Source organism: Cucumis sativus, chromosome 1, assembly GCF_000004075.3.
Source record: "Cucumis sativus cultivar 9930 chromosome 1, Cucumber_9930_V3, whole genome shotgun sequence".
Taxonomy (NCBI): domain Eukaryota; kingdom Viridiplantae; phylum Streptophyta; class Magnoliopsida; order Cucurbitales; family Cucurbitaceae; genus Cucumis; species Cucumis sativus.
The window spans coordinates 22,022,036-22,036,712 of NC_026655.2; the positions used below are offsets into that span (position 1 = coordinate 22,022,036).

Consider the following 14,677-nt stretch of genomic DNA (forward strand, 5'->3'; position numbering starts at 1 on the left):
AAATTATACTTGGTTAGTTGTATAAAATAAAAATGTTAAATTATAAATTTAGTCCTTAAACTTTTATGTTTACATCATTTTGGTCTCCAAGCTTTTAAAATTACAAATACAGTCCTTAAACATTTGATTTAAATAAAAAAATTTAGCTATACTACATAAAATTGAAACTCTAAAGTTATGTTAAACATAGGTCAAATAAGTTTTCTTAAAATTTTAAACGTATCAAATACCGACTAAGTACAACATTAAATGTTTAAAAACTTATTAGACATAAAGATTAAAAGTTAATCAACCTCCAGGCATGACTGTTTGATGACCTTTTAGCTATCTTTTTCATATTAGTTTTAGTAAATAGTATCCTGCATGGTTCACAAGTCTGCTTTGCTCCAAACAATACATATTGATAATTTCTTATTGATATCACTTTTATTATACAAAAAACTTCTTTTATTATACAAACTCTATACATAGTTCCAACAGAAATGTAAGTCACATTTGATAAATAGCAGCACAACATAAAATCAAGGCATACAAACTTCCTCACAATCTATCATCAAGGAAGGGCAGCCAATTTCTGAAGTCATGTGCTTACAGAGAAGATATCTCCTTACCATATGATAACCCGAACCCGAAAGGGAATAATGAATCCTGCAAATTATTTTCAGCATGGACTGGGAGTTGCTCGACCGTTTTAAACCATGTAACGGGTAATCGACCGGTGAAATCGTAATCTCCGAAGATAACATCAGTGATTCCGTTTCCTTCAGTTCCAGGAAGCCAAGCAGCAATGAGAGCTTCAACATTCTCTATAACTGTAGGCTCTAAAACTAGAGGTCTTCCAGATATTAGAATTACCAATGTGGGGATTTTGCCAGCAACTGCTTTTACAATCTCATTTCCATTGAAGGGTATGATAAGCTTGGAGTTGTCGCCAGCGGATTCGGCGTATGGACTTTCACCAATAGCCACAATAGCAAAAGATATATCTTGATCATTCAAAGTGACTGCTGATGGATTTTGCTCATATATTACTTTTGTTTGGTCTCCTACTGCTTCTTTGATTGCATCTAAAATGGTAGTACCTAACAATGGTAACAATCACTTAAAAGTTCTAACAACTCGAGCTAGCTAGCATATACCTTTAAGCAAGAGATGAGAGGTTCAAGTTCTCCTGTCCCGCATGTTGTATTAAGTATTAGAAAAATACATACAAAAAAGAGGACTGATTGAGAAGATTCATTAAGTTATTTACCAACTGTGGTTCTGCCTGTTGACCCATTCCAGGAAATTGTCCACCCTCCACACTGATATCCAAGATCATCAGCATGAGAACCAGCTACAAGAATCTTCTTGGCTTTCCTGTCTAATGGAAGAAAGGGTTTCATTGGATCTTTTCCGTTTCTCAAAAGAACCAACGACTTACGAACTGCTTCTCTCGCTAGATCTCGGTGAATCTGAAGGGAGGACAAAGTTTATTAAAGTTCAAGGCACAATAAAGTCCAATAATCCGCAAAGCCTTGAGCATAAGGCACAGAAAACTTATACAGATGGCCTCTTTTGAGTCCCCAAATGAAATTTGGCCTAGGTTTCAAAAACACTCAAACAATGACCCATTTGCTTATGTCAGTTATGAGTAAAAGTACGGGTTTCGTCCATGAGGGCCTAACACTCAAACAAATTCTTGTTTCTTCCTCTCGCTCCTCATTCGAGCTCTCATTCTTTATCAGACAACTGCAATTTTTTTATCTTTTCCCTCCGTTCAAATTCTTCCTCTCGCTCTCTTTTTCTTGATTGTGATTCTTAGGAACAAGACGATGATGACAGACGCAAGAAAAAATGCAGAAAAATCAATGTAAAAGAAGTGAGAGGAAGAATTTCAAAGCAAGAGGAATGAACGAGAATTCGTGGAGCGCTAGATAATTTCACACAGGCCTAACATACATAACCAATATGCCATTTTTAGTGTTTTTAGAACTCATGTTAGATTCCATTTGAGCCCCTAAAGAAGGGTCATCTGTACAATTTCTCCTTTATTTTGTGTGCCCTCTTCTTTATGTTTCACAAGTAGAGAGTAAGAGAAGTTACGAGTGTACCACAGACATTGGAAACTTGCCTTGCAACCGACGACATCTATCAATGATCTGTCACTGAAAGGATGTTCAAAAAGACCAGCAACAAACTTCACTCTCAATATCCGTTCAACAGCATCATCAATCCTAGCGATTGGAATCTCCCCAGATTCAACCAATGACAGCAAGTCCTTGATAAATTCTTCATATCTAAAGGGCACCATAACCTTGCATATCAATATCATCCTTTAAATGTATAACTCAAACAAGCAATAAAATTAAAAGACAGATTTGTAGTTTAGGCCTTTAAATCCACCATGTCTATTCCAGCATTAACTGCAGTACAAATGCACGAACGATAGTTTGAGCCTCTTGGATTACTAAGCCGATCAAGTGCTTCCCAATCAGAAATTACAAACCCCTTCAAGTACAATACCAACACAATGTTAAAATCATTTCCCATAATAGAACGCTAAAAAAACTTTGAGGATCTCTACAAATTCATGTATACTCTAAGCAGATTTTGTACCATTCTCAGTCTTAGGTTACATACCTCTATTGGCTGTGAAACATAGACACTGATATGAGATACGATAAGTGATAAGGTGATATAGCAGATACATAAATTTCTAAAAATACTGGCTAAAGTTGCGAATATTAAATATGTATCTAAGAAGTATACAACCATGTGAGTATCAACACATAATGATACGTATTTGTCTCACATGAAATACTTGTGCTTCATAGTTTTTTAGCTTTTAAGTTTATCGGTGATTTAAAAGTTTATGACGAAGAAACAGATGATTGAGAGAAGCAAATTTGGGTCTGTCAAATATACCTTGAACCCAAGCTTTTCTTTTAAAACTTGTGTAAGCAGAAAATGGTGAGTATGAAGGGGATTTCCATTCCAGCTGGAATAAGATGCCATAACAGTTGAAAGTCCTTGAGCAATACAGTCCAAGTAAGGAGCAATATGGATCCTTTCCAATTCATCATAAGAATCAATAATGGTATTTCCTTCATTCAAACCTTTATCAGTTCCTCCATCTCCAACAAAATGTTTTGCACATGCAATTACATTATTTCTGAGGTAAATAGAAAGAGATAATAATGATTAAGAACAAAAGCATTTGAAACAAAAACAAGTTGATGCTGAACTAATCATGATTACGAGATACAGATACGATAGGTTACAATAATATGTCAAATCATCAGTTTCTAATTAAAAGAACAACGATAATGATACGTTGAGGATACGTTATCTTTAATTAAAAGTATAGTATATATGTAAATTAGACAAAAAGATATCAAATGCAATACACTAAAATGCATAAAATGTGAAGTTAAACGACAATAGTACAAAATACAATACAAAAGGCAACATGGAGATATTAAAATACAAAAGTCGAAATAATATAATAGAAGAAGTTGATGTTGCACCGGAGTCAGATCGATCAAATTAGAAGAAAACTAGATGGATAAGTGTGCATAGATAAATTAAGAATAGATACGTCAAATTGCATATTAGATACGAATTTAGAAAGTATGTAAAACGTTTGTTTTCAATTACCTTCCAGCTACAAATGGATAGCCTTTTGGGTATCCTTCAGGTGGCTTCCCTTGCAACCCTTCCACTAAAGAAGTCATTTTTCGAACAACTTCAGTATGTTCACTATAACTCTCATAGCACCTTCCCCATCTTGGATCTCTTGATACCTAACATAATCATTTGTACTTTCATTGAATACATTTTCCACTTTGATAACACATATACGAAGGGAAGAATAAATTTATAATAAAATGAAAAAAAAACAAAAAAAATCAGTAGACCATTCTCCAAACAGATGATTTCTCAGAACATATGTTATATGGAAGGAGAAAAAAAGCACTATGTATAATGGTTTATGGAAGTCAAAATGCTTTCTTAAAACATTTTTACAACCACTTCTTAATGGTCACACAAAGTTTTTAACTTAGATAATTTCTGGTATATATGTGACAGTTTTGAATATACAAGAAGAAATACAATTAAATCTAAAACCTGAGGGCAAACTAGGTGTGTTTTGTATTCTTCAAAGAGGTAAAATTAGACTTGTTTTTGGAGAAAGAGGTTAGTTTGATGAACATTTTTAGATATTTCACATCTACAAAAGGCAATTTTTTGGTATGTGATTGTGCTTTTTCCATGCCTTGTTTGTTGCACGTTTTCTAGAAAATTATTTTAACTGACAAATTTTTTTAAAATATTTATATATATATAATCGTGTATCACAGTCTGTTTATGATATACTGTAACAAACTGTTGTCAATATATAGATAAACATAGATAAGAGTCTAGAGTGATCTATCACAGTCTATGATAGATATACTGTGATAGTTTACTTTGTTTTATAAATATTTTAGTTTATTTTGTTATATTTAAAAATAGCTTTTTTATTTATTGGGTGTTTCAAAATTTGTTTGATCATGGGTTAAAAGATATCCTCACGTAAAAGATTTTGGTTTGAAACAAAATATTTCTAAGACTTTGAAGACATTTAACGTACTATTCTACATCTATAATAGCCACTATTTGTTCAATAAATACTATTTGTACTCTCTAATTACCTATTGTTATATATAACTATTTCAAAACTTCAATATGTTGTAGTATTTACCATTGTTACATCTTTTTATTATTACATACATCAATTTACCTTTTTTATTCTTTGTAGCACAATGTTTACTACTTCCTTATTAAACTAAAATAATTTAGATGAATCTCAAATTTATACTTATTCTCGAATGCGTTTGTTTTTTCCATTTAGTTATTTGTTTAACGGTCAAATACGTGCTTTTTATTTATTTTATTTATATTTTTTCGTCTTTTTATTTTGAGCATTATTCTAGTTCCATTAAATCAATAAAAAATTATTTTCTTCTAATATATATATATAAGATAAGGTGAATTACTTACAGCAAGACAAGGGGCAAATGCATAGTGAACACCACTGGCTCTAACTTCAAGAGCTGTTACTGTCCCAATTCTTCTAACCAATTTACCATCTCTATAATATGTAAATAACAACAATAAATATATATACATACACATATATCTTGCAACTTAAAATCATGTATTTTTTATCATGAAAAGTGAACTTGTAATAAAATAATTCATAGATTGACGTAACATTCTTTCATTTCAATATCACGAATGAATTTTTTTATCCTTTAATCATATATAATTTAAAGATAAAAATATATAATCTGTAATTTATAAAACTATTAAAATTAAGTTACTTATAAAATTTATATTTTAAATATCAACATACAAATAATTTAAAATTATACCTTAAATCGCAACATAGTTTAACCATGTCAAATTTTTGTTACATTTTTTTACTTTATAAGACGTAGCCTTGGAATAAAAAATCATGGAAAGGGAACATTTTAGGAGAAGCATTTAGTTGGTGATGTTTTGTACATAAGTCATTCCAAATGGCACCAATATAGTTCACATATAGTCAAGAAGAGAAGAAGTTCATACTCGTAGCGCTTTTTAAATTTGTTTTTTTAAAATTTAAAAAATGTAGTGACATTAGTCCTATTATCATAAAATTTTTTATTATTTTTGCAAACTCTCCTTTTTAAATAGACTATATAGAGATGAGTGTAATCTTTTTTTTTTTTTTTCACGAAAGGAAACACTGTTGTTTACTCTTTCTCAATTTTTTCTTTCATCCCAAGAGAGTTTACAGTACTTTTCTGAATCTAACAAAATTAAGAAGAACAATGTATGATCTAGAAATAGTTTTAGCTTTGCATTGTTCATTCCAATCACACAATAAAACGAAGCAAAAGGTTTTTTTTTTTTTGTTAAGTGACAAACTATGATTAGCGAATTGGTACTTTTTCTTTTTTATTTTTGTTTTAAATAATTTGGGTCTCATCCCATGAAGAGCTTTTGTTTATTAACCTGGTGGCACCAAGGCCAACATTGTGAGGAAAAATGGTAGCACCATAGACATTGCTGCTGCCATGAACAGCATCAATCCCATATATAATCGGAATTCCAAGACGTGACTGAAGCGCCAAAGACTGGAAGCCATCAACCATGTCCGCCCAATCCAATGACATAGCTTTGTCGAAAGGTGGGTTATCTCCGCCGCTCAGAACGCTCCCTGCAAATTAAGGGCTTGTTAACCAGTTAGTAATAAAAGTTGAGATAAGATTTTATCGACGATCAACAATACTGAACCTGGATCGAAAACATAAATTAGATCGCTTTTTGAATCTCGTTTACTTAGAACTATGAAATTGTCATTGCCATTACTGTTTACAAACTATGAATCACAACGATAAAGATAATAAGGAAAATGTGACATATTCATGCTTTTCATATTGCTGTAATAACGATATTTATAATGGTAAAGTTAGTGAGTCTCACGTAATTTTCAACCACAACTGAATTGAGCATCTTTAGTTTTTCAATTAGATTGTGTGATGATTGTGCGGATTATACAATTTCGAAAAGTACTCAAATGAGGTTCACTTTTTTAAATTACCGTTGATGAATTACAATTCAAGCATCACCTAAATCCAACAACCACGAACCACAAACAATCAAGTAAACAAATTGAAGAACATTTGAGATAAGCCAAATTTAGTATCATATCATTTAACACTCCTCTATACTTTCTTAAATAACATTTTACACATCTGTTTATTTGACTATAAAACTAACAGCTCAATCTAAAAATAGAATACAACATAGTATCATATAGCTTAAGAAGTCAAAAGTTTAATCTTCCATGTTCACAAAAAAAAAAAAAAAAAAAAAAAAGAGATGAAATTTGAGTGGAAAGTACGTACCGACGGCTAAATCCGTAAGGGCGGAGGGAGTGACCACAGAGCGTTCAATTTGGGTCATTTGGCCGATCTTTTCCCTCAAACTCATCCTCGAGAGAAGATCTTTAATCCGATCTTCAATGGCTGCTCCAGGATTTCTGTACATACAATCGTTTTTGCTCTCCATTTCTTCTTCTTTTCCTTTTCCTAATTTCATCCAACGCATACAATTCTCTTAAATGATCAGGCAAATATAGATAGCCGTTACTAGTCAACCCTATATTTTAAGTTGAATTCCACGGCTAAGTTTCTACTTTACAGTTCTTTTTCCAGTTTTTGGACGATAATATACAAAACCTGAAGTGATGGTTCTCGTTGCCAGCACCAATCCAGTCGACTTTCTGACTACCTTCTGACTCAGCTACAACTGGCCGATGACATCATTCTCTTATTAAATGGAAAAATATTGGAAGTTATCTTTTTGGAGGTTGAATTGAGTTGGTAACTATTATGGGAGAGAGTAATTGAGAGAGTTAACGGGAATGGAGAAATGTGAGATAACATGTATTACAAATAGTCTCATCTCAATTACACGTTGGTTGATGATAATCGAACTTTTTGGTTTCTTGCTTTTTACTTTTGAGAAAGCTGACTTGTTTTGATAATCGTTTACAGTTCTTTTTGCCAAAGTAATATTTATTTACTGGCATCATGTTTATTATACAAATAACATCTTTTATTTTACAAACTCTATACATGATTCCAACAGAAATCTGAACCACTGGGAGATGAGTGGAAAATACCCAACAACAAGGAAAGGCAGCCAATTTCTGGAACACATCTGTGGACTCAAATCAGTTCGTGACTTAGCTCATGTAATTACTGAGGAGATTTCTCCTTATCATATGATAACCCGAACCCGAAAGGGAATAATGATTCCTGCAAATTATTTTCAGCATGGACTGGGAGTTGCTCGACTGTTCTAAACCATGTAATGGGTAATCGGCCGGTGAAATCATAATCTCCGAAGATAACGTCAGTGATTCCACTTCCTTCACTTCCAGGAAGCCAAGCAGCAATGAGAGCTTCAGCATTCTCCATTACAGTTGGCTCTAAAATTAGAGGCCTTCCGGATACTAAAATCACCAATGTGGGCATTTTGCCAGCAACTGCTTTTACAATGTCATTTCCATTGAAGGGTATCACAAGCTTGCTGTCGTCCCCGGTGAATTCGGCATAAGGACTTTCACCAATAGCCACAATGGCAAAAGAGATATCTTGATCGTTCAAGGTGGCTGCTGATGGATTTTGCTCATAAATTACTTCTGTTTGGTCTCCAACTGCTTCTTTGATTGCATCTAAGATGGTAGTACCTAACAAAGATAACAATCATTAAGTTGAGCTAACAAGCATATATCTTCGACCAAGAGATCAAAGGTTTAGGTCCTCTTATTCCCATGTTGAACTATGAATCAAAAATACAAAAAATTGATTGAGAAGGGATCCATTAAGTTATATACCAATTGTGATTCTGCCAGTCATCCCATCCCAAGAGATTGTCCACCCTCCACACTGATATCCAAGATCATCAGCATGTGAACCAGCTACAAGAATCTTCTTGGCTTTCATGTCTAATGGTAGAAACGGTTTTGTTGGGTCTTTGCCATTTTTTAAAAGAACCAGCGACTTGCGAACAGCTTCCCTCGCTAGATCTCGATGAATCTGAAGAGAAGACAGTGTTTTTTAAAAGCTGAAGTCCAATAGTTTCTAGAGGTGGGGCTTGCCCAGAGAAAATGTTGAACCTTTATCGTGATACACACTATATAAAAGTACTACACAAGAAAGAGAAAACATAGTTGAAGTGAGAATATCGAATATGAAAAAGAAAAACCCCTTTGCATTTAGGCCTAATAATTTTTCTTTTTTTTGTCAATAATGGAAACAACTCTAGTTATTATTACTTTTTTGAAAAATAATGGAAAAACCCCAACGCCCAGGGCTTTGGACCTTAGGACTTCCACATAACGCGTGCACCTAATGTGTGCCTCGCTTTAACACCTACTGATGGGTGATAAAAAGAAGAATCTTAAAATGATACATTGCATCATGAATATTTATAAATAAAAAAAAGACTACTTTTAAAGTAAGAACAATATAGCACAAGAACTTGGTTCGGAATCAAGGATTCCAACTGTTTCACTGTTGAACAACCCAACCCCCCAAAGGGATTTCCTACTCGTGGAAATGGAAAAATGAAAAATAACTGTCGCTCATTCTTTCCAATCCTGTTTACTCAAAATGTTTTTAACTCTTTTAATTTTGTTTCTCTGCATAAAAGAATGTTAAGATTCCTAGACCTGAAACTCAGGAAAAATCCCAACAACAGCTAAAACAGAGACAGTACTCTGCTCAATATATATTGCAATAATATCAACAGTTCCACTAGACAGAATAAGAGCCTAACCAGCTCCTTTGAAAAGGCTGGAATCCTCTCCCTAAAAGCCCTTAGAAGCTTTTACCAAAATAAGATCTAGGCCTAGGGCATCAATTCCCAAAACATTTCTTATTTATACTAACAGACAAGCGGGTCCCACAGACTTTCTCTTCCTCTCAATTGATCTCTCCCGAAGCAGCCTCAGGTACATTTCCTCTCTTGCCTCTCCTTTTATAAGTATGCAGAATTGGAGGTTTAACAAAGAGCTAACTATACTGTAACTTTTCGCATCTGAAAAGACACGTGACAATTGAGTGTCTAATCTGTTCCCTTGCATTCCATTGTTTGAACAAGCAAATCAATAAAACAGATGATGTATCAGAAGAACGTGAATGAAGCAAAAAGTGGCCAACTTGAATCAATTTGGTTATTGGTATGAACGAGATTTTTATTTGACAAGTAGAGAGTAAGAAAAGCTGGCTCATTTAAGGAAATAGTCTACAACAGAGGTCGGAAACTTACCTTGCAACCAACCACGTCTAGCAATGATCTATCACTGAAAGGATGTTCAAAAACACCAGAAACAAACTTCACTCTCAATATTCGTTCAACAGCATCATCAATCCTTGTCATTGGAATCTCCCCAGATTCAACCAGAAATAGCAAGTCCTTGATAAATTGTTCGTATCTAAGGGGCACCATAACCTGCATATCAATTTCACCCTTTAAATGCAAAACTCAAGTAAACAATAAAAAAAAATGAATTTATAGTTTAGGCCTTCAATCCACCATGTCTATTCCAGCATTAACTGCGGCAGAAATGCACAACCGATAGTTTGAGCCTCTTGGTCTACTAAGCCGATCAAGTCCTTGCCAATCAGAAATAACAAAACCCTGCATCAAGTAATACCAAATGTTACAGCCATTTTCCATACTAGAAATCAAAACCATAGAGGAAAATATAATCTCTTAGAAAGCTACGACTCTTAGGATGATTACAAATTCATGAACACTCTAAGCAGAATCTTGTACTCTTCTCACTATGAGGATACACATCTATTAATTTTTTCTCATCCATCAACTTAAGTTTTTGAATCAACAAGTGATTTAAGAATCTTATGTAGAATTTGGGTCTGACAAGTTCACACACAATAAATAAGTGGCAGAAAATATCACTCTCAAATGCACCTTGAACCCAAGCTTATTTTTTAAAATTTGTGTCAGCAGAAAATGGTCAGCATGAAGCGGACGTCCATTCCAGCTAGAATAAGATGCCATGACAGTTGAAACTCCTTGAGCTATACAGTCCAGGTAAGGAGCCATATGGATCCTCTCCAACTCATCATAAGATGCAATGGTATTTCCTTCATTCAAACCTTTATCAGTTCCCCCATCTCCAACAAAATGTTTTGCACATGCAATGACATTATTTCTGAGGTAAACAGAAAGAAAGAATCTTTAAGAACAAGATAATTAAAAAACAAAACAAGTTTACGCAGACTAATTATTATTATCATAATAAGTGGAATCAATGAAACATGAAAAAGAAATATGGATAAACTTTTCTCTGTACCTTCCAGCTACAAATGGATAGCCCTTTGGGTATCCTGTAGGCGGCTTCCCCTGCAACCCTTCAACTAGACAAGTCATTTTTCTAACAACTTCAGTATCTTCACTGTAACTCTCATAGCACCTTCCCCATCTAGGATCTCTGGATACCTGACAATCATTTCTAGTGAATACATCTTGCACTCTGATGATACACACAAAGAGAATATTATAGCACATTATACTCTCTCTCTATATATATAATTACTTGCAGCAATATAAACACACAATATACTGTTATATATAATTACTTACAGCAACACAAGGGGCAAATGCATAGTGAATACCACTGGCTCTAACTTCAAGAGCTGTTACCGTCCCAATCCTTCTAACCAAATCAGCATCTCTATCATCCATTTAAATTACACTGAGATTCTGGTAAAGCCAGAGGAAAAGAATAATAAAAAAAACTTTCAAAGAGAGAAAGGACATTTCATTTCAAAGTTGGCATTTTAAGTTTTTCTATAGTTTTTATGAAAATAAAATGTGCCAGCATTTGGATTTCTCAACAGTTCAGTAACATAGGAAAAGGTCAACTTCATTACTTCGATATCTAAGTTCGGTTTTCTTCCCTGACAAAAGAAGTTGATCAATACTAATATAGACAATGTTAGTATTCCTTTTGTAATCTTGGGCAGTGCCAAATCAATTTGGTTTGCACTAAAGGCGAACTTGGGAAGATTTTGAAAGGGTTAAAAAAAGAGGTTAGTTTGATAAACATTGTAATCTTAGTGTTTTCTGAGATAATCATGAGTCGACTTGAAATTTCTAGAAAAGTTAAAAAAAGCTCAGAGGGTTTTATAAGAGAAGCATTTAATTAGTTATTCTTCCTTTTTGAAGCCATCCTAAAAGGCCTAAAATATAGTTGGCACTGTTATATGTATAGAAAATTTTCTAGTACTCTAGTAGTAATGGGCTCCATCGTTTCCCGTAAAAGAAACATTTAACAATTATGTGAGACAATGAAAATTATAATATCTTAATGACTGTGGTACTATGAACTTTTCCCGCATATGTAATCTCTCATCCCTAAAAGCCAAAAAGGTCAACAGGGAGAATCATAAGTTGGAGATTTCAGATTGCTACATCAGGTCAATTAAGTAAGAGAATACAATTCAACTGCTGGCCAATTTACCTTTTCTCAATTCTTTGTGCATCCCGAGGCAATTTATCGTACTTTCCAAAGTCCAACTGGAAATACAATAATAGCAATACATGGGTGCCTCTCCAATCACACATTAAAAAAGAGGGAAAAAAAATTTGCTATGTGGCAAACCATGGTTGGAAAATTGAGTGCGTGCACTCAAGCTCAAGATCCAACTCTAGGGCCTGTCTTGCCCGCCAAGTTTTTTAAGTTGGTGTTAACAACCGACTTAAATAGTAAACAATATTGAATTTGCACATCTTTGCAGTATTTCTAATTTTCTATTTTTTATACTTCTCACATTTATCCAAAGAGCTCAGTACTTAATCCTGACTTATTAATTTGATTCCATGTGGTTAACGAGCACTAGTATTTAGGCTCCTATTCACCTAAGTTTGAATGGATACCAATCAAATATAAACATGTATATAAACTATAAAGAAAATCTTATGAGATTATTGTACAACCAAACTTTTTTTTTGCCAAAATGGCATCTGAACGCCTCTTGAAACTTAAACTTCCTTTTACCTTTTGTTTGAGTCTTCATCCTCATAAATTACTCAAACCACCTCATTGTGCAATCTTGTTGGACTCTCGACTCTCAGTACTTTACATCCTCGCCTTTTATGCTTAATTTTGACTCTAAAAAATATAGAGAGCGTAAATGACGAGAAAACCTAAAACTAAGGAGCGAGAATGGGAGTCCAACCAAAATGCACAATGTTCGAATTTCCTCTCTGTTAATCTAACAAGTCAGACAACATAATTACTTAAAAAAAAGTCCGATTTCATTTGGGCTTTTCAAAATAGGTCATCCGTACTAAAACCCTTTAATTATTAACCTGGTGGCACCAAGGCCAACATTGTGAGGAAAAATGGTAGCACCATAAACATTGTTATTGCCATGAACAGCATCACTCCCATATATAATCGGAATTCCAAGACGCGACTGAATCGCCCAAGACTGGAACCGATCAATCATATCGGCCCAATCCGATGACAAAGCTCCACGGAAAGGTGCGCTACCACCGGCATTGAGAACACTCCCTGCCACAAACCACAAACAATCATCCAAAGAAATTGAAGAACAAAATCAACAAATTTACATGGAATTCAATTACCAATCGCAAAATCCCCAAGGGCAGAAGGAGTGGCTACAGTACGCTCGATTTGGGTCATTTGGCCAATTTTTTCCCTCAAAGTCATCCTAGAGAGAAGATCTTTGATCCGAACTTCAATGGGTGCGCTAGAATTCTTATAGACACAATCGGTGGCCTCCATTTTGGTACTCTATGAGCTCGAGGTGAGACAAGAACACCCAATGAAATTCTAAAACGAAGGTGAGAGTGAAAACTAGGAAAAGAAAGCTGTAGAGACAGAGGTTTTCTAATATAAGGCGCCAATAGTCGGCCAATGACTTCGTCAGTTCACTACCAACTTTTCAATTTAAAATATTACATCAATTTAAATTCTTTATTGTGCTTTGTTAAGATATAATTATGAAAATTGAAGGTTTAAATTGATAAGATTAATTGAAGTTTGATAAACTTTTAAATGTTTGAAGGTGTAAACTTCATTATTTCATTTTCAATTTCTTTTATAATTTAAGAAACAAACGTTTTGTTCCAACTCATCTCTATTTTAAAAATTAAATTTTAAAAACAAAATGGCATAGGATCTCTGGGGATTGACAATGTGATAGCTTTTGGATACAAGGGTCAGACACAACCAATCATTAGTTTTAGTTTAAACATAAACTTTTGCTTTTATTTTTCTAATTAAATTTTTTAATTATTATATATTTAAACATTTTAAAATTTAATATTATGAAATTCCCTTCAAGTAGTATGGCATTTCCATCAATGTCAGATGTCTCACTCATTTTCCCAATTTCAAGAAGTTTCGATTGGTTCAACAACTTCCTCTTGTCTCCAGATAAAGGGATTTTTCCTAAACCCAAAAGAAGTTTGTATGCTTTAGCTATTTTAAATTACAAATATCACAATATACTATTTACGTCTATTATAATATATACAGATGCAATATTAGTCTATTGTAATTTGATGTATTTTGTTAATATATTGTTTCTTTTTGTTACACTTAAAAGTAGCTTTTAAGTTTAAAATTATATATAATAAAAAATGTGATTTTAAAAATTAGGCGAAAGACTTAACACAAGCTTGGCTAGAGTAACACCACCCATGAATACAAGATCTCTATGAAGATTGACGACCGGACAACCTTAGGCAAGCTCACCGATTGTTGTTGGGGCTATCCTAGCTAAGGCCTAAGTCCTTGCCTTTGGAGTGGGCTGAAGCCTAAGTAAACCCTAGGTGTCACATATCTAAAAGTAGGATAATATGGTCAGCTCAATCGGTTTCCAGAAAGAAAATGACCAAGACAAGTTAACTGCCACAAACTCTACAACTTCGACAATCACACCTATTAAGACTGCCAACACCGCATGTATACCAAGAAGATATTAAATGATGGACTCTATATAATCTTGTTCCACCTCTTCAAGAGATAAGTAATATTTTGTGTGCTTAGTTAAACTAAGCATCCGTATACTAACTTATGTATCGGAGTAAGTTA

General features: G+C 33.8%; 2 protein-coding genes across 12 annotated transcripts; both read right to left on the reverse strand.

Moving 5' to 3' along the window:
- Positions 1-380: 380 nt before the first annotated feature.
- LOC101214999 (beta-glucosidase BoGH3B) lies at positions 381-7,395 on the reverse strand. 2 transcript variants are annotated; one of them, XM_031885369.1, is made up of 10 exons: positions 7,254-7,395; positions 6,921-7,103; positions 6,025-6,229; positions 5,026-5,116; positions 3,640-3,785; positions 2,908-3,154; positions 2,386-2,490; positions 2,114-2,296; positions 1,253-1,454; positions 381-1,082 (listed from the first exon to the last, which is right to left on the reverse strand). In XM_031885369.1, exons 2-10 carry the CDS (start codon positions 7,081-7,083, stop codon positions 589-591), a joined length of 1,836 nt encoding a protein of 611 aa, XP_031741229.1. In that variant the 5' UTR covers positions 7,084-7,103; positions 7,254-7,395; the 3' UTR covers positions 381-588. The 2 variants fall into 2 exon arrangements, with proteins under 2 accessions (XP_031741229.1, XP_004150629.2); XM_004150581.3 differs by lacking the exon at positions 7,254-7,395 and having other exon boundaries at positions 6,921-7,231.
- A 100-nt stretch (positions 7,396-7,495) lies between these two features.
- On the reverse strand, positions 7,496-13,524 carry LOC116401634 (beta-glucosidase BoGH3B-like). Of its 10 annotated transcripts, none has more exons than XM_004150577.3 (9): positions 13,204-13,524; positions 12,925-13,129; positions 11,194-11,284; positions 10,904-11,049; positions 10,519-10,762; positions 10,120-10,224; positions 9,853-10,035; positions 8,417-8,618; positions 7,496-8,269 (listed from the first exon to the last, which is right to left on the reverse strand). In XM_004150577.3, the coding sequence occupies exons 1-9, from the start codon at positions 13,361-13,363 to the stop codon at positions 7,776-7,778; spliced, it is 1,830 nt and encodes a 609-aa protein (XP_004150625.2). In that variant the 5' UTR covers positions 13,364-13,524; the 3' UTR covers positions 7,496-7,775. The 10 variants fall into 10 exon arrangements, with proteins under 10 accessions (XP_004150625.2, XP_031741266.1, XP_011658502.1 ...); XM_031885406.1 differs by lacking the exon at positions 13,204-13,524 and adding an exon at positions 12,074-12,129 and having other exon boundaries at positions 10,904-11,083; positions 12,925-13,052; XM_011660200.2 differs by lacking the exon at positions 13,204-13,524 and having other exon boundaries at positions 12,074-13,067.
- Between the last annotated feature and the right edge of the window lie 1,153 nt (positions 13,525-14,677).

Coding starts and splice junctions, on each gene's coding strand:
- LOC101214999 (XM_004150581.3), bottom strand. CDS start 7,122: ATGCGTTGGATGAAATTAGGAAAAGGAAAAGAAGAAGAAATGGAGAGC. Junction 6,230..6,920: donor CCTTACGGATTTAGCCGTCG/GTACGTACTTTC, acceptor CTTAATTTGCAG/GGAGCGTTCTGAGCGGCGGA. Junction 2,491..2,907: donor AAGAAAAGCTTGGGTTCAAG/GTATATTTGACA, acceptor TTGTACTTGAAG/GGGTTTGTAATTTCTGATTG.
- LOC116401634 (XM_004150577.3), bottom strand. CDS start 13,363: ATGGAGGCCACCGATTGTGTCTATAAGAATTCTAGCGCACCCATTGAA. Junction 10,225..10,518: donor AAAATAAGCTTGGGTTCAAG/GTGCATTTGAGA, acceptor TACTTGATGCAG/GGTTTTGTTATTTCTGATTG. Junction 8,619..9,852: donor TAGACGTGGTTGGTTGCAAG/GTAAGTTTCCGA, acceptor TCTTCTCTTCAG/ATTCATCGAGATCTAGCGAG.